The sequence below is a fragment of the Elephas maximus genome, chromosome 5, assembly GCF_024166365.1.
Source record: "Elephas maximus indicus isolate mEleMax1 chromosome 5, mEleMax1 primary haplotype, whole genome shotgun sequence".
Taxonomy (NCBI): domain Eukaryota; kingdom Metazoa; phylum Chordata; class Mammalia; order Proboscidea; family Elephantidae; genus Elephas; species Elephas maximus.
Genome location: NC_064823.1, coordinates 68,778,164 through 68,797,098, shown reverse-complemented (window position 1 = coordinate 68,797,098; position 18,935 = coordinate 68,778,164). Strand labels below are relative to the sequence as shown.

Below are 18,935 nucleotides of genomic sequence, written 5' to 3'. Positions count from 1 at the left end.
TGTGTCTGAAAGAGAATTGAATTGAAATATTTAAAGTTGCCTTTTGAAATAAAGAAGGGTTAAACCATTCTATAGTCTTATTTCCACTGCAAAACCTTTGTACTCAGGTTAAACAGTCTTTTCTTCTCTGAATTTCTATTCTGCCTTCCACCAAAACCCTAATCAAAGCTCACTGCTTCCACAAAGTCATCCCAACTAAATATACCCAAACCAGTCATTTTATAATTCTCTCAATATTATAGATGGTATACTTTTAAATTCTAATGTTCTCAAGGAGTCTCTGGGTGGCACAAATAATTAAGCACTCAATTACTGGCTAAAAGGTTGATGGTTTGAACCCACCCGGAGGCTCCTTGGAAGGCAGGCCTGGTGATCTGTTCCCGAGAGGTCACAGCCTTGAAAACCCTGTGCAGCAGTTCTGCTCTGCACACGTGTAGTCGCTGTGAGTCAGAATTGACTCAGTGGGCAACTAAAAACAACAGAGACAAAACCGTGGTAAAAAAGCATAAACAAGTTCTAAATTGTAAGTTTTTCAAGGGTAGGAGCCATGTTTTCTATTTCCTTTGAGTCCTCCCCCACACCGCATATCGTGCACTGTCTAGTGGAAGGCTTCAGTAAATGACCAGTTCACAGAAACAAGAAGCAGTTTGGTGGAGAAGCATGGTGCTGCGGCAGTGATTCCCAAACCCCTGGCTTCAGCAAATTTGGGGGTATGACTCTTGATCTGCAATGAAGTTTCAAATCTATATTTTAAGACGGTAGTTTATGAACTTTAGAATCAGACAGCCTAGGTTTGAATTAGTTACTCCATTCAATAATTGGGCTTGATCTTTCCAAGTCTCGGCTACTTCATCTGTAAAATGAGCTTAATAAAAGTAGATTAGTTGGGTAACGGCTACGAAGTGATTAATAAATAGAGCTATTACATTATCAGTATGAGGAATATAAAGATGTGTATGAATGAGAAATTATTATTGTTTCAGGGCAAAGCTCTGCTTCAAAAACACCCAACTCACGTACAAAACTCAATATTTTCAATGGAATAAAATTATCTTCTAGAGATATGGGTAGTGGTTACCTTTATTGTAGACAGATGGAAGAGAAAATAAAATAAGAAATAATTTTTAAGTTAATCCCGCTCTTGAAGATTAAATTCTATAACTGCCCCATGTTTCCTATAGAAGCCCTGTGACATAGCTGATTGAGGGGAACATTAAGGTGCTTTCTAAGTTCAAAGAGAGTAGTGACGTTATCGAGGTCAGGTTCACCTTTAAGGTGATTGTTCCAGTGCAATTTTGTTTTAATTACTCATAGATTGTCTTTAAAATAGTGTGCTGAAGATGTGTTACTTAAGTTTTATGTAGTTCTAGAGTTGAACATACCTCTCCACATTGTGCTTAATTTCTAGTGAAAGAAGCTTTGCAATTCTTTTTTTTTTTCAATTCAGGAATTGCAGATCATTGAAGTGTATGAAATTTTAAAGGAAATTGTTGACTAATTTTATGGGTTTGTATGTAGCATGTGGGAAACCCTGGTGGTGTAGTGGTCAGCAGTTCAAATCCACCAGGTGCTCCTTGGAAACCCTATGGGGCAGTTCTACCCTGTCTTATAGGGTCGCTGTGAATCAGGGTCGACTCGGCGGCAACAGGTTACAGAACGTATTTTTTTTTAAAAGATTAACTGCTTCTCTGAGATGGTTCTGTATCATCTTGATCTATATAAATATTCAAAGACAGAATATAGAAACTTAGAAATTTATCATATGCATGATTTCACTGTTAAACTCTAATTAGTAAGCTTTTGGAATTGTGGCAGCAAAGAGTAAGTACTTCCTGATCCTTCAAAAAAAAAAAAAAAAATCTCCTTTCAGAAGTTTTATTTCATGTCTATTTAGTGCTGTACAGCAGGCAGCATATGAGTAACAATGTAGCCTGGCCCTCCTGTGAGCATCTTCATGGAGACATTTAGTGTAAGGAAATCTTGCTCATTGTGTAAAAAAAACAAAACTCTCAGTGATTCAAATAGATAAAACTATAATAGTCTCAGAATATAAATAGTAAAATGCATACCAACCTAAATGACTACTTCAAACTTTAAAAAGTTTGAGTAATATCTTCTCTTAAGATGTGAATATTGAAAGCAAAACCATAATTTCCAGTGTTCTCATGTATGATCTAGTTTTAGAAGATTCCTTGCCTTAATCTTTGATAAATTAATAGGAATATGGATTAGTGAAGTTTGAGGATTTTCTTTTACATTTGAGCCCCGGTTTGAGAGATAAACAGGAAAGAAATCATCCACTAATGAAAATGTATTTAATCCCTTAAATTATGCCATAATAGTCTATATATTTTGTTTCAATAGATGATTTTTTATGATGTCTGTAAAATGACCTGTAGGGTTGCTATGAGTTGGAATCGACACAACAGCAATGGGGTTTGGTTTTTTTGTTTTTTGCAGATGATCCTATTATCTTCCTAGGAAGTGCGTATGTTGGTTTTAAGGGAACTCACCTAGACAGCTTGTTTTCAAATTAGCATATGTATCTACAGAGAAAGATCATGGATAATCTTAGTAGAGCCTTATTTGTTGAAAATGGGAACTAGTTATGAAGCATAATTTTGAGATTTAGACATTTTTTATTTGTTAGAGGACATATAAAGAAAGGGAAAGCTTTCTTTTTAAAATAAAATAAGCCTTAAGCGGTTTGATATCAGGTGGTTTCTATCCTGAAACCTTTCTTGGCTATTAGGAGTTTTCAGAAGCATTTGTTCCCACACGAACCTACTTGTTTTTTTTCAAAGTATATTTCATAACCAAGTTAAACCAAAAAAACCTGAAAATGTTGGTTTATTAGGCAAATACTTACACCACCTTAAATAAACCTCCATTATTGTACAGTAACTTGCAAGTAATAATAAATTATATTTACTTTAGACTAAAAGCATTATTGGAAAGGAATGTTTGAGATTTGGAATTCAAAAGCAGGCATTCTTACTAGCTCTTTAGTTGAGTAACTTTCTGGTTTTGTGGTGTGCTGTCTTTTCCTAAAGGTGAGGTAATTATTTTAGCTGTGCAAACAAAAGTACAGATTGCTAATATAAAGATTTTAGCTAGCATACAAAGAAAAAAAATGAATCGAAAATAATATAAATCCCATTTACCTCACGTAATTCTCATCAGAAGCAGGATCCACAAATCCCTTTTGTGTGTGATAAATGAAGCAGAACAGTGGATTGTTCCTCCTATGTTACTACTGTCCACATTTCATTGTATACATTTCTTCTTTGTAAATGTCAGTGTTTTAAAGCTTTTTAAAATACTAAGAATGCTCTGTACAATTTTTGTGATCTTAAAATTTGGCAGCTGCCACTGTGTATCAGTAATTTTAGAATTAGAAGGAGTCTTAAGAGTACTTGTTGTCTAAACATGCTCTTGGGCACGTACCCAGAATCACAGAAGTAGTTAATAGTAGAGTTCCCATCATGATTTCCAGAGTTCCAGTCTAAGGATTTCTCACTATATGTCACTTTCTAATTTTTTTTTTTAAAGATTTGTCCCAGTGTTTATAGGCTTAATGTAACAAGCTTCAGAAAAGAAATTGCTAACTTTAGGTTTGTATTATTGGGGACGTGAGGAGAGTCAATGAACTAATAGGAGAGACAGTTGTCCTCTTTATCCTCAGACACATAGCCCTTTCCCTACCCCATGCCGCATCATCTTAAAGGAATCTTTACCTGAGCCACCTCCACAACATTTCCTCAGCTGACAGCATCAACCAGCCAACTAGCACATTAAAATCATGGAATTTGGGAGTGGGAAAAACTATGGATACCTTCTCCACCAAATATCTCATTTTCTGAGGTCCAGAGAAGTAGAATAGTTTGCCAGAGAAGCAACACAATTCATAACAGATGTATTTAAATTCCAGATCTCTTGAGTCCCAGAGTAAGACTCTTCCACTCTGCTATTCTGATTTCAAGCAGAGACTAGGTACATTTCAGATACGTTGTTGAGAATACTTCTTTCTGTCTGGGAAGTTGGACACTCCACTAACCACTTAACAAGCTTTTAAAGACTCTGAACAAGAATCTGTCATTTTTAATATGAAAGAAAAGCTCAAAATTAGGCACTTTCAGTTCTTTGTGGCAGTAAACCACACCGGAAAGAGTTTAAGATGGTTCTGCATTATGTTACATCCACTACTGTGGCAGTTGTTGCTATTGTTGTTAGGTGCCATCAAGTCAGTTCAGATTCATGGTGGCCCTGTGTACAATAGATTGAAATGCTGCCAGGTCCTGCGCCATCCTCAACAATTGTTGTTTTCCTTGAGCCCATTGTTGTAGCCACTGTGTCAGTCCATCTCCTTGAGGTTCTTCCTCTTTTTTACCGACCCTCTACTTAACCAAGCACGATATCCTTCTTCAGGAACTGGCCCCTTCTGATAACATGTCCAAAGTACATGAGATAAAGTTTTGCCATCCTTGATTCTAAGGAGCATTCTGGCTGTACTTCTTCCAAGACAGATTTGTTTGCTTTTCTGGCAGTGCATGGTATATTCAGTGTTCTTCACCAACACCACAATTCGAAGGCGTTAATTCTTTGGTCTTCCTGATTCATTGCCCAGCTTTCCCATGCATATGAGGTGATTGCCAATACCATGGTTTGGGTCAGGTGCACCTTAGCCCTTAAAGTGAGGCAGATAGATAGGGTTTTAGTGGGGTTCTATTTTGATGGTAGTTACCCTACAGCTGATGAGATAAGGAAGTAAACTATTAAAAGCGGTGGTTGTCATTTAATGCTCCAATTGGTTTGGTAATAAATAAAATGAGACGGTTAGGAACAAAAAGATCTTGAGAAAGAAATTGCAGTTGAAGTTTGAAAATTATAAATATAAGATGACTGTTAACCATTCATGTTGGGTTAACCATTCATATAGTTAATACTAAATAAATGTATATAATATACATAAATAAATAATACATAAATAAAGCAGTAGGGAAGGGGCAGGAAGAAACATAAGTTAGATTTCTAAACTAGTTTTAAAATTTGATGTTACTTTTTTTAATTGCCATAGGACTATTTTGTCCTACTATTATCCTTTCTTCCTCATTCCTAGTACCTTCTTTTCCACCTCTTTCTACTCCATCTCAAGATTTGAGAAGTTGTCTGCTTTCTAATAGGAGTGTCTGACAAATTCTGTCTTTCTTGTGATATAATGACATACACTCCCTATCCATTGCCCTGTGGGTTGGCAGTAGATTCCTGATTATTAGGGATTGACCTACAGCCAGTAGTGTGAGTATGAATGGTACTCCCACACCCTGGGCGGGGATCCTGAATGTATTTTGCTCCCAACAGTTGAAACTCCTCTTCATTCTGCACAGTACTAGAAGGGAAAGTATGAAACTATATAAAACTAAATTCTATAAAAGAGGTTATGGTTAAAAAAAATTCTTTTTTTGAAGAGCTTCGGGTTAATCTACTTCACTCAAAATTAAAATACTGCATCCCTCTTTCTAGTGCTGTGACCTCTGGTTCTAGCCCAGTTTTGCTGTCCTACAACTGCTCTATGAGTACATAGAGTTGTGTTGTGCAACTAGAATATGTAAACATTCAAATATGTGAGCCTTTTCTCATTATTGAGGCACCTTAATGTTTCACTTCCACGAGAAAATTGAATTTGAAAGTTTATACCTTTCTATAGTTACATTTAAGAAAATCGAAGGAATGAATTCATAAATGTTAAATTTCACCATGTAGGATACTGTTAGTGGACATTTTATGAATGGAGGTAAATTTTTTACAAAACTTATCCATCTTTCTGAAAATCCAAAACTGGTAAAGATGAGCTATTTCAAATTTTATGTCTTCCCCTTATTTCCCCTTGAGTAACAGCAACAACGAAATTGTCTATATGATAATATGATTAGTCTGTTATTTAGATTACCTCATAAACTAAAATAAACCATTTTAGTATTTAGCTTCTATTTCGCTTATATCAGTTCTACAGAAGTAAATACAAATCGGCAAGCATTTTATGTGATATCAAATACCATATATATTTCCAATATTAATGATTTAATTGTTATACTAAACTGAAAAAAACAAACCTACTGCCATCAAATCGATTCCGACTCGTAGCACCCTATGGGGTCTCCCAGGCTGTAAATCTCTCTGAAGCAGACTGCCGAAATCTCCCTCCAGTGCAGCTGCTGGTGGTTTCGCACTGCCGCCCGTTCAGTCAGCAGTCAGTCACTTCACCCACTGCACCACCAGGACTTGACATATATTTTTTGTATCTCTGAAGACCACACTATTACAGATAAATTTAACATCTTAGAGAGAATTAAGTGCCTACTATGTTCCTAGGGCTGGATTGTAAGGATTTATATTTTAGACCATCATTGTCCAATAGAACTTCAATGAAGGAAATGTCCACTATCTCCATGGTCCAATTCAGTAGCTACTAGCCACATGTGACTAGTGAGCACTTGAAAAGTGCCTAGTGTGACCAAGGAGCTGAATATATTTTATTTAAATTTACATAGCCACATGTGATCAGCGGCTACCATATTAGACCAAGTGGCTTTAGACCATTTTCATATAAAGTCCGGTATAAAATATCAATGTTCAATTGAGGAAAGAACGGTTAGAAAGAAGGCAAAAAAGGCCTTGGATATTGTGGGCAATAAAATGAATATCAAATCATTAATGTTTAATTGATGGTTTTCCTTTTCTCATCCGCCCTCTTTTCCTTCCTTGAGAAACTAGGACTAATACTTACTTGTACCTGTTATCTGTGATCTGTTATGTAGAAATCCAGCATTAACCTTTCCATTGCTTATGATATTTTGGTAAAGCGTTGGGGAAAGTTTTGATCTCTTATCTGTAACAAGCTGAAGAGTATTTAAGGGCTTTCCATAGAAGACTAAGAAAAGCATATTTACACATATGTAAGAGAAAAAAATGGATGAAAAAAATAACATATTGACACTCATGGCTACAAACTTTGCAGTAGTTAGGAAACATCAGAAATATGAAAAATGGTGTTACACTTAGGTTTTTATGTGCCTGGAGGCAAAAGGCTCACTGCGACGGTGTCTGGTTTTTTTCCCTTCATTATTTTTGTTCTTGTGAACTAAGCATTTGAGAAGTGAGCAGTAAGTTGTTTTTTAGTTTAAATAAGAATTCAACTGAAAAATAGACATTTACTTCTTCTGATTTATCTTAAGTACAAAAACATGTAATTGTCTTTTTAAACACTAAGGAAATTTAAATATGAAACTAGGATAAACCTTCCGGCGTCTATATTCATAACTCATTTTGGAGTCCACAGAAATCCTGTGCTGCTCTATCTGAAATCAGGACCCTAATTGGAATCTACTTTATCACGTGGTTAAGAGAGACTCATTTTGACTTTGGTATAGCCATCTTTTGAGAAGCATGGACTGATAGGTCTGAAGAAAAATTCTAAATGGTTCTTACTAGCAAGGGATGACATTCATCCTTCTGCCTCCTACACGCAAACACACAAATCTCTCCTTCTCTGCTATTTCCTGTTACGTTTAGTAGCAACATCATCTACCTAATAAGCCAAGCAACTCAAGAGTCATCCTTAATACTTCTTTGTTCCTTGTCCCTCACTTCCCGCGCCCATCGAATCAGTTTTTAAGACCCGGCAATTTTAACTTCCAAAATAGTTCTTCATTCCATCTGTCTCTTAATTCCTTCTGTTATTCAAGGACTACGGAAATAGCTTCCTAAATTGATCTCTCAGCCACAATTTGCCCTCTGTTTTCCTGCCATTCAAATATGAATACATTTCTCTTCCATCAACCACTTAGTTTCTGTCACCTGTGCAGGATAAAATTCTAGCTCATTGAAGTACGGTATTTAAGGCCGTCCCTGAGTGGCCCCATATATTCTCCAGTTTCTTCCTTTTCCGTTTCGCACCTAACTACACCATGTACACATTCTCTACATATGTATGTATTGCTATTGGTCTATTTATCTATATATATACCTGTCTATCTAAAGGCCATGTTATATTTTTATGCCATTATTCATGCAGCCCTCTGCCTTAAGACTGCCAAAGCTTTCAGGCATAGCCTATTTCAGAAGACTTCCCCCACCTTCCCAGTTCAGGATAATGACCTCTGTGTTGCATTGAAATGATTTGTTTTGAGGAGCTTATCTCTCCTACAGACCTCAAAATTTTGACCTATTCTAATTCATAGCTATATCCTTAGTGTCTACCACTATACCTGGCATATATTAGGTTCTCAATAGGTGCTTGTTAAAATAAACTGAGTATTAAATGTGGTTACTAAAGAATTTTAGTATACTCAGTGGTCTCATTTCAGATATGGAGTACAACAGTAATCTCTGGGAGAATTATACGTAAAATGAGGAGAAATTGCACCTCCTTCTCTGTTTTGTTTTAACTTTAAGAGTAAAACTACATGCTTGTCATTCATAACCTGAACGATCAACAACAAATGAAACCAATTTACTATAAAATTCTGCACTGCTTGAGAAAGTTTCAGAAGGGGCAGTGAAGTCATAACAGAGTATTCTGGAGGATGCTGGAAGAGCATATAGCTAACCTGACCCAAGTCCAGGCCTAGACATGTTGCTACTATATTATACAAGACCACCATAGAGGGGATTCCAAAAGCCCCAAACCCATTGCTGCTGAGTGGATTCCAACTTATAGCAACCCTGTAGGACAGAGTAGAACTGCCCCATAGGATTTCCAAGGAGCCGCTGGTGGATTCGAACTGCCAGCCTTTTGATTAGCAGCCATAGCTCTTATCCACTGCACCACCAGTGATCTATAGAGGGGATTAGAGACTGTGGATTGTTTTTTGCTGTGTCTACTCTGCACAAATTTTGTATCAGTAAAGTGATCTACAAATTACAGAGCATTTACCATATATTTTTCCTCACTTAGAAACATTCACACTTGGCATGAACTCTGTTACCCTGGGTTAAAATTTTATTCTTTAGATCATCAAGGGATTTTAGAACATATCCTATTAATTACAGCATGGTGTAATATAGAATACATTGGTCTCTAGTGAACTAAATGGGTACATAAAAGATAAAATCTCTAATCTCCAGAAATTAATCCCCTAGAAAGCAGCACAGGAAAAGCAATATATGAATACATAGTGTTATAACTTTTGTTTGAAAATTGAAATACCTTATTTGTTGGGACCCATATCCTTAAAATGCATTATTAAAAATTTTTTTCCTAGTTCTGAGCTAAAAAATGAGTTATTTAGTGCAGCTGTCTTTGAAATTTGTATCTGTAATTTGAGTCGTGTATTAAAGGTAAAGAAAGTCCAAGCTAATAAAAAAAAAAAAAAAAAAAGCTAATAGTGATTATTTAATTCCTGTTGTTGCAATTGCTGAGTCTCACTTTCTGCATATTACTTGACTGGGCATGAATATGTGTCACTTGTAAATTGTGTTTTTAGATTACGTTTTGTGCTGGCTTAGATTCATTTTAAGTTGAAGATTTTAGATTCAAACATTTCATCTGAAATAGCTTTATTTAAACCCAGAATTTACGCAAGTCTTTGAAAATTGAGTCTTGTAAACATTTAAAGTATAGTCTTCATGATCACATGCCACAATTTCATATGTTCAAAGTGTTAAATGTGTTAACTGGTGGTGGAAACTATGACTCATAGTTGTTGAGAATTTATGACAAAACACTCTAGCATCCTGAAAAGCTGCCTCTTATTGTTGCTGTATATGTGCAGTTAGTATATTAGAATCAGGATGAATTGCGTTCATAGGGTAGGTAAGATTAGAGTTAAAGGATAATAAAATACTTCTAAGGTTTTTATACCTTTTATTCAGACAAAAAAAATAGTATAGCATACTCTTAATTATGGTGTAAAGTAGTACCAAAAAATTAAAGGCTATCTTCAGCTTCCGAGTAAGTATGATAACAGGATCTCTGTAAGTACTGTCTGCTTCTAAGCCATTCTTCTTTAGTCCCTATTCTTTTCATTCTCTCACTTAATTCAGCTAAATGAAAATATACACATAGATGTTTTATGTGTTCATATACATACATTCACACACACCCAATTTGGTACTTCTTTTTTGGTGGCGTGTGTCAAGGCTTAGTTTACTTTCTCATTTGTTCTTCTACACTCATTATTGTTTTTAGCACTAAGATTCTTTCGTAAAACTTCATTTTCCACACCTGAAAACTAACTGTTCATAGCAAGTCTAAGAGAAGGAAATTGGGTAGTGGAGTGTGGAATAACCATGACCCTAAAGGAACTCTAGTATACTTATTTGTACATTATAGGCTTTATTTAAATATTTACTAGCTGAGAAATTTGCAGATCAACCAATTAGATATTGAGTTTAATTTTATCCCACAAAAGTTCAATTGTTTAGATACTGAGTTTAATTTTATCCCACAAAAGTTCAACTGTGTGGTTGTAATAGTGAAAGTTTAGAATTTTGGTATTACAATCATAACATTGCAATGAAGGTGCCCACGCATCCATTTTATAAAGTGTGTGTCTTAGTCGTCTAGTGCTGCTCTGACAGAAGTGCCACAAGTGATGGCTTTAACAAAGAGAAATGTATTCTCTCACAGTCTAGTAGGCTACAAGTCCAAATTCAGGTTGTCAGCTCCAGGGGAAGGTTTTCTTTGTCGGCTCTGGAGGAAGGTCCGTGTCATCAATCTTCCCTTGGTCTAGGAGCATCTCAGCACAGGAACCTCAAGTCCAAAGGACATGCTCTGCTCCCGGTGCTGCTTTCCTGGTGGTATGAGGTCTCTGTGTCTCTCTGCTTGCTCCTCTATCTCCAAAGAGATTGGCTTAAGGCACTATCCGATCTCATCAATACAACTGCCGCTAATCCATCTCGTTACATCACAGTGATAGGATTTACAACACATAGGGAAATAACATCAGATGACAAAATGGTAGGCAGTCATACAATACTGGGAATCATGACCTAGCCAAGTTGACAGATATTTTGGGGGGACACAATTCAATTGATGACAGTGTGTATCTAAATATTCTTAATGGATTCAGTGCACATGATTCAAGAGTTTTGACATTCAGAAAACTTTGTAATATATCCTATATATACTTAGGAGATCTCTTTGGTTTAAAAAAATAACCCATCAATTTCTAGCTAAAGTAACTGTCTTTTATCTAGTGCTGCTATAACAGAAATACCACAGGTGGATGCCTTTAACAAAGAGAAGTTTATTTTCTCACGGTAAAGTAGGCTAACAGTCCAAATTCAGGGTGTCAGCTCCAGGGGAAGGCTTTCCCTCTCTGTCAGCCTTCTCATCAGTCTTCCCCCAGACTAGGAGCTTCTCTGCACAGGAACCCCAGGTCCAAAGGACGTGGTCTGCTTCTGGCACTGCTTTCCTGGTGGTATGAGGTCCCCAACTCCCTGTTTGCTTCTCTTTCTTTTTATCTCTTGAGAGATAAAAGATGGTGCAGGTCACACCCCAGGGAAACCCTCTTTACATTGGATCAGGGATGTGACTTGGCAAGGGTGTTATAATCCCACTCTAATCCTCTGTAACATAAAATTACAATCGCAAAATGGAGGACAACCACACAATACTGGGAATCATGGCCTAACCAAGTTAATACACATTGGGGGGGGGGGGGACGACATAATTCCATCCATGACATTCCACCCTTTGGTCCCCAAAAAATTACATCCTTGCAACATGAAAAACATTCATCCTATCATATCATAGCAAAAGTCTTAACCCCAAGTCCAGAATCTAAAAATTTCTCTTCATCTGTGAAATCTAGAATACAAGTTAATCTGCTTCCAAAGGTACAGTGGCAGAACAGGCACAAGCTAGACATTTCCATTACAAATGGGAGAAACTGGAGAGAAAGAAAGCTTAACAGGCACCAAGCAAGTCAGCAGAACACATTGCATTAGCCCTCAAGGCTTTGAAAATAAGTCTGTTCTCTGAGACAATTTACACAATAGCCCTACCCTCCAGACTCGAGGTGTTGGCCACTCTCCAGATTCTGAGTGGAGGCCCCTTGGCTTTAGGTGCACCATTCTCCTAGTCCATCTGAGTGGCAACTCCATCCTTAGAAACACCAGAGGCCATGGCTCCACCCTTTGAAACCCCTAAGTTCCTGGCCATACCTTTTGAGACTGAGACAGCTCAGCTTGCTGTGTTTCTTGTCTCTTCAGCTTCTGTATCCTGGTTTCTTGGCCTTTTGCTCCCTCGGGCCTTAGACCCACATCTGCCCTGCTGGGTCAAGTGTTCCAAAGCCCTGTAGCTGCACCAATAAGTGCCCAGAGGCACCCTATTCCACTAGGAAGTCTCCTGTGCACAGGCACTCAGCTGTCTTGCTCAGTAGGTCAGCTTCAGCGCTGTCTGGCACTGGTCTCCTGGTTCTGCTGCTGCTGGTTCTGTCGCTGCCGCTTCTGTGCCACTGCAGGTTCTCTGCTGCTGCTGGCCCTCTGTCACTGCTGCTCCTTTATCCATTCAGTTTCAAAATCACTTCCACATTTTAGGTATCTGTTAGAGCAGCTCCCCACTCTTGGTACCACATTCTGTCTTAGTTATCTAGTGCTGACAGTGTGTATCTGAATATTCTTAATAGATTCAGTGAACATGATTCAAGAATTTTGACATTCAGAAAACTTTGTAATATATCCTGTATATACTTAGGAGTCTGTGTTTGGTTTAAAAAAAATAGCCCATCAATTTCTAGGTAAAGTAACAATCCCAGGTTTTATTGATGCTGGGAAATGTGTACATGAGGCTTCATTGTACTCTCTTAATTTCGTGTCAGGAAATTTTTCATAATAAAAAGTTGTTTTTTTAAATCACTGGTTAGTACCATATTCCTGGAATCTGAACCAAATCTGAGGTGCTAGGATTATACATTCAAATATAGATAGAAAACATATTTGTGGTGTCTGGATCCTTCAAAAAGAGAAGCCGTTAATACTGGTAGGATACCTCACTGAAAGTTAGTATTACCTTTCTTCTGTAGAGCAGAACAGACAGAAAAAGCTACCTTGTATCTTGTTAGTGCCTACTGGATAGCTTCCGTAGGTCATCTCAAAAAGCCAAGAAGCATTCCTGCCCAAATGGTCTTTAAGCATGGAAAAATGTGCCTCTCCACACATGCCAGTACAACATGCTGTTGGTAAAGGATGTATCAATAATTTCTAAAAAGGTTAACTGTATTATTTTAATTCAGAAATGAAAAAACCCATGCTTTCAAGGACTAACCTTTCTTACAAGCATGACTGAGTAGCAAATTTTGGCTAAGAAGTTTAATCTGAATACATATATCTGCCATGCCATTACATGAAAGGAATATGACTAACAACATTTTAAAAGATAATGTTGCAGCATACAAAAAGACTTAAAAAAAAAAAAAAAAAGATTCTTACTACTTCAATTAACATAGATCCCACCACTACCACCAATCATAGAAAACATACACACACAAAGTCTTCCTGTTCGCAGTAGTCATGGCAAGCTAGTTATCCAGTTCAAGTTTCTGGAGCACCAGTCCTCTATTACGACAAACCAGTAAAACATCATAAAGCACCCCCGCTAAACCCCCGTCCAGGTGTGGTACTGAGAAGATAATTACAGACCGAGAGTTCATCAGGGAGGAGTCCCTGAGTGGCACAAATGGTTAAGCGCTCCACTACTAGCATAAAGTATGGTTTGAACCCACCCAGCGATGCCTTAGAAGACAGGCCTGGCAATCAGCTTCCAAAACGTCACAGCCTTGAAAACCGTATTGCATAGTTCTACTCTGCACACATGGGGTTGCCATGTATTAGAATTGACACAGCAGCTAACGAGTTCATCAAGAGAAAGATGATTTATTGTTATATTTTTAAGAGGGATTAGTCAAAGTTGCATTTATTTGTCTTAGAGAAGGAACCCAAGAATTGAAAAAGTTTACTAGTTTAGTCAAAATAAGTTGAAGAAAAAGGAAACAAAATATAGCTACAACGGAGAGGAAATTTACACACATAAAATAAGAACAGTTATAAAGGCCCACCAAAGAACTGAAATTTGAATTAAAATTTATTTACAATCTTACAGCCTCTTTGCAGACGTAGCTGTGAAACAATGTATTAATTCTCTCTGTCCCTGCATTTATTGCTTAATATGGGATGCGAAATCTTTATTGCATGGAATCCCATCCAAGTAACTGAAAGTTCTCTACTCAAAATTTACTGAATAGGCTTTTTGTAAGTTCCTACTTTCCTTTTTAAGGTATTAAAACCATACTGGCTCCATAAAATTTAAGTCCTATCCTTAGCTTTGTTGGTTTTTCTGACCTATACATTGCAAGGCCATCTTTGTAATTTGGTTAAGTTCCCTTGGGAAAGTCTCTCAACAATTTAGCTTAGGGGTTTTATAACAATAAAATAAAAAGTAATTTGGTGCTTCTTGAAGTAGCAGTTCCTTCTAAGTAATCATTTGTGTATAATGTATAATGTTCATTAAATTTAAAGTGATATTAAATAAAACCATTGCTTGAAGCCTTGTGCAGTCCTTTCAAATCATTAATATGAAACCGAGAATTTTTAAAAATTATTTTATCATGAGACTTCCCTTTGATGCAATCAAATCATTAAAAAAAATCCTGGTAAATATTTTAATTTTCAAGACCAAAACTCTTTCTGTTAATTATGGTATTACTTGATACTCGTGCTTATTTTTTATACAGCTGAATGCAGTAAGAGTCTGCTGTATTATGTCTATTCAAGTAAACACTGTTAATTTACTTCTCCATCAAGTGCATGGCCAGTCATCTTTCTATTGCTCCCATCTATTTAGAGCTTTGTCTCAGCATGACCTCCCAATTCTTCCAGCCCATCATCCCTTAACTGCTTTCACAGGCCTGGTTCCCATGGTGCATTTAACTAGCTTATTCATATTTCTTTTTAAAATCTCTAGTGAACACCTTCTAGCACAGGGAATAATTCATTGTATGAACTCCCTGTGCACACATTTGCAGACTAGTGAAAAAGAATCCCTCACCCACCTTGATCATCTGCCACAATACATAAACCATGCCACTCTTCAGTTCTAGGTATTTCCCATGGTCTGCTTTCTCTAGTGCCAAGGAAAACCACAAAACCATGCTGATTGGTTCGGCTAGAATTCATACATTCCAGCCTAATCCAAACCCTCATGGCTTTCATGTGGTTTTTCCTGGCTCTTCACGATCCTTATAGTTGCACTTCCAGAATTTCTTTTCTCTTCTCAAGCTCCCAGCCCCACCTATGCCTCTGCCTCTCAGGTTGCCAGGAAATGAGTCACTTTTTGTTAACGGGAGTAATGTAGTTTTCTGACGTGAGTATTTTGAGATTCGCTCTGTATCTTCACCCTTTCCATCTTCCATCGCTTCTTTCTCTTTAAGAAGAAAAGGTTCTTCTTCTGTGCCAAGGTAATCATTCCATGTGTCCTCTGTTTTGTTTTGTTTCCAAGCATATTTTTTCCGTCAGTTTCCCCGTGATCACTGCTATCACTTGCAACTTCAGTCTCCCCTGTTCTACAGGCTTATTATCCACTGCCTAAAATCAGTGAATAATAGAGATTCCGCTTTGCTCAGAGATTCCGCTATGGCAAAGAGATACCGTTAACTCTCTCAATCCTTTTTTTTTTTTTTCCATTTCTTAAACTTTTTGAAAGAGTAGTGTATGCTCATTTTCTCAACATGTACAACGTAGTCGTCCTCTAACCCTCTGGTTTAGTGTCTGACCTGTTTATACAATGAAAATAGCCCTCTAACGGTTATCGGTGTGACTTTTGTGCAGCACTTATATTCATTCATTCATATTCACTCAGAATACATTTATTTTGTGCTTGCTGTGTACCACTTGCTAGATGCTAAAAAAAAAAAAAAAAAAAAGATGCTAGATACACCTAAAAGGATAAAATCCTTTTGTTCAAAGAGCTTGTAATGTAGGTAGGGAAATAAACAAGTAGAGAGAGCTGTGTTAGATAGTTGAAGAGTTATGAGGAGTTATCCATAAGGCAATATGAGTTTAAGAGAAGCAATGTCTAACTCAGCCTTTAGGCGACCTTGAAAGCTTTTGTGGAGCAGAGAGGCACCTCTTGAAGGAAAGAGAAAAGATATCAGGTGAAGAAGAGGGGAAATAGCATTTCTAGCAGAGAAGTATCTTTTAAGGTGGCACCTAAGAATTTATATGCTTTTAATTATCTGTACATTTGATAAGCACAGAGTAGAGAATTTATTTGAGAAAGTAGATGGAGATGAGGCCATGGAACAGGGGTTTTTACCTGGGTTGACTTTTTAAATTTTTAAATCTGTGGCTTCGGAATATGAAGAGCTACTCCTGTAAATGTAGTCGAGGAGCAGGTTATTAAAGGCTTTGAATATTAAGCTAAGAAGGTTTTTAATTGTGTCTAAGACTCTAGTTTGAGGGAGTTTAAGAAATACAGTGACATGCTAACATTTTCGTTTCTGTAAAGTTTTTCTTAATGAAAGGAGTGAGACTGAATAAAAGGGAATTTAGGGGCCTGTGCAGTAGTCCAGGCATGAGAAGAATGGTAATCTATCATAGCAACAGTGGGGGTGAAGAAGAGAGGACAGGTCAGAAATATTTAGAAGATGGAATTTAGATTTTAGTCTACATTTGCCTCCTGGACCAAACCCCCTTGAACAAGGTGCACTGTACACAATCTTACGTGGTGTCCCACAGCTCTAGTGTTTATTCATCTCATTCTGGTGGAACTAAACTTCCTGTCTTGAATTGTTAAATATTTGTATAGCTGCCTTATCTTCTTCTACACGTTAAATTTTTTGAGCTTCGAACTGTGTCTTTGGATTTCCTACCCATTCTAGTAGCTGGCGAAAACCCTGGTGGCATAGTGGTTAAGAGCTACGGCTTCTAACCAAAAGGTCGACAGTTCAAATCCACCAAGTGCTCCTTGGAAACCATGTGGAGCAGTTCTACTCTGTCCTGTAGGGTTGCTCTGAGTCAGAATCGACTGGACAGCAACGGGTTTGGTTTTGGTTTATAGTACCTAGCACGGAAAATTTTACACATCGAAAGCATTCCAAAACTACTTGTTAGTAGTGATGCTTATATAGCATCCACTCTGTTCTAGAGGAGCCTTGGAAGAAAGGCTTGGTGATCTACTTCCAAAAAAATTGGCCTTGAAAATCCTATGGAGCACAGTTCTACTCTGACACATGACTGGGAATCAACTTGACAACAACTGGTTTTGTTGTAAGGGCTTTGTATATATTAATTTATTTCATGCTTACAACAACCCTCTAAGGAATGCACTATTATTATATCCACTTAACAGCCAAAGAAAATGAGTCACAGAGAAGTTAAATTAGTTTCCTAAGGTCATACATCCAGCAAATGGTAGAGCTGAGACTCAAAATCAGGAAGTCTTGATCAAGAGTCCGTGTTCTTAGCCAGTATCGCAAACTGCCTCAAAATTGAAGTCACGTTGTTTGAATGATAGGCAGATCTAAAGCAATATATAAAGTGTTCTAATTTCACAAGATTAAATGTAATATTTTATTTTTGTGGAACAACTAATGAGTTTGCTTTGTAATGTTTTTGTTTTAATCCTTTTAGAACCAATTCGAAGACATAAAACTTACCACAGTGATATCTTTAGCATCTCCAGTGAAAGTCCATCTATTATTTCCTCTGAATCAGATTTCAGACAAGGTGAGAGACATCTGAAACAAGCAAAATATTGTTTTTAAGAAACCACGATTGCTGTTGTGGTTTGATATTAAGTTGTGCTATGATGAGATATTAAAAAAAAAAAAACCCACTGCTGTCGAGTCGATTCCAACTCATAGCGACCCTATAGGACAGAGTAGAACTGCCCCATAGAGTTCCCCAAGGAGCGCCTGGCGGATTTGAACTGCCGACCTCTTGGTTAGCAGCCGTAGCACTTAACCACTATGTCACCAGGGTTTCCGTGTTGAGATATAAGTTACCAAAAAGAATAATTCTATTTAAATTTTTAAAATTATTAAAACCCATAAATTATTAAAAGTTGCCAGTTATTCATTTTAACAGTATTAGGGGAACTTACTAGCAGTTTCATCAGACAACTATGCCATCATTTTCGTCATAGAAGAAATAATTCATGGTCTTTAAAAAGGACATGACTTAGATCAAATGAGTTTAATAACATGCTGTTAATTTGGTTATACGAATATTATTTGTAAAAATTGTGTGTCTGCAAATGCTTGAATTTTAAATGAGATTACAGTCATATTTCTATCACCTGTGTTACTATTCCCTTTCATTCACAATTAGTGCGAAGAAGTGAAGCTTCAAAGAAATTTGAATCCAGTAGTGATCTCCCAGGGGTAGATGAAACCCCAAATCAAGGCCAGTCACAAAGACCAAGGTACGTTGTAATGTGAAAAAGTAGTAATAATGTATTTCCGGTGGCAGGCTTTTCTTCCTTGTTAGAATCAAGGAGAATTTTATTTTTATGACTCTCTTTCCTCTATTTTCTTTTTCCCCTTAGCTCCCCTTCTCTTTAAGATATCACAAACTAATTCATGTATGTGAAAGATATTTTAGTAGTTTGGGTTTTAAATATTAGAATCTTTCAATATCTGGATTGGCTTTGATTATTCATAGTTTGTACTTGATTTTTTAAATTGTCAACATGAATATAAAATCGCTTATTAACAGTTAGGAAGGTGAAGACATGGCATTAAAAATCTGCAAGAAGATAGTAAAGCCTGATTTCTAAGAGAACAGTACCTCTTTCAGAATATTGGAACATGGCCTCAACCAACAGGCTTTTAGTGAGCATTAGTTGTTGAATGAATAATGAATAAGTTACTAAGTAACCTATTTTTTTTAAAGTTAATTATTTACTGCATCCTTCATGACTTGAGAAGTGGTTA

At 36.9% G+C, this 18,935-nt stretch overlaps 1 protein-coding gene across 16 annotated transcripts in view; it reads left to right on the top strand.

Annotated features, from left to right (window-relative positions):
• The window catches only part of PTPN13 (protein tyrosine phosphatase non-receptor type 13), a 1,019,774-nt gene that overhangs the window by 900,749 nt on the left and 100,090 nt on the right, over positions 1-18,935 (top strand). For all 16 annotated transcript variants that reach the window (XM_049885787.1, XM_049885797.1, XM_049885791.1 and 13 more), the window contains 2 exons: positions 17,632-17,727; positions 18,331-18,424. In XM_049885787.1, coding sequence (XP_049741744.1) covers positions 17,632-17,727; positions 18,331-18,424 — 190 coding nt within the window. The remainder of the gene's footprint in view (positions 1-17,631; positions 17,728-18,330; positions 18,425-18,935) is intronic.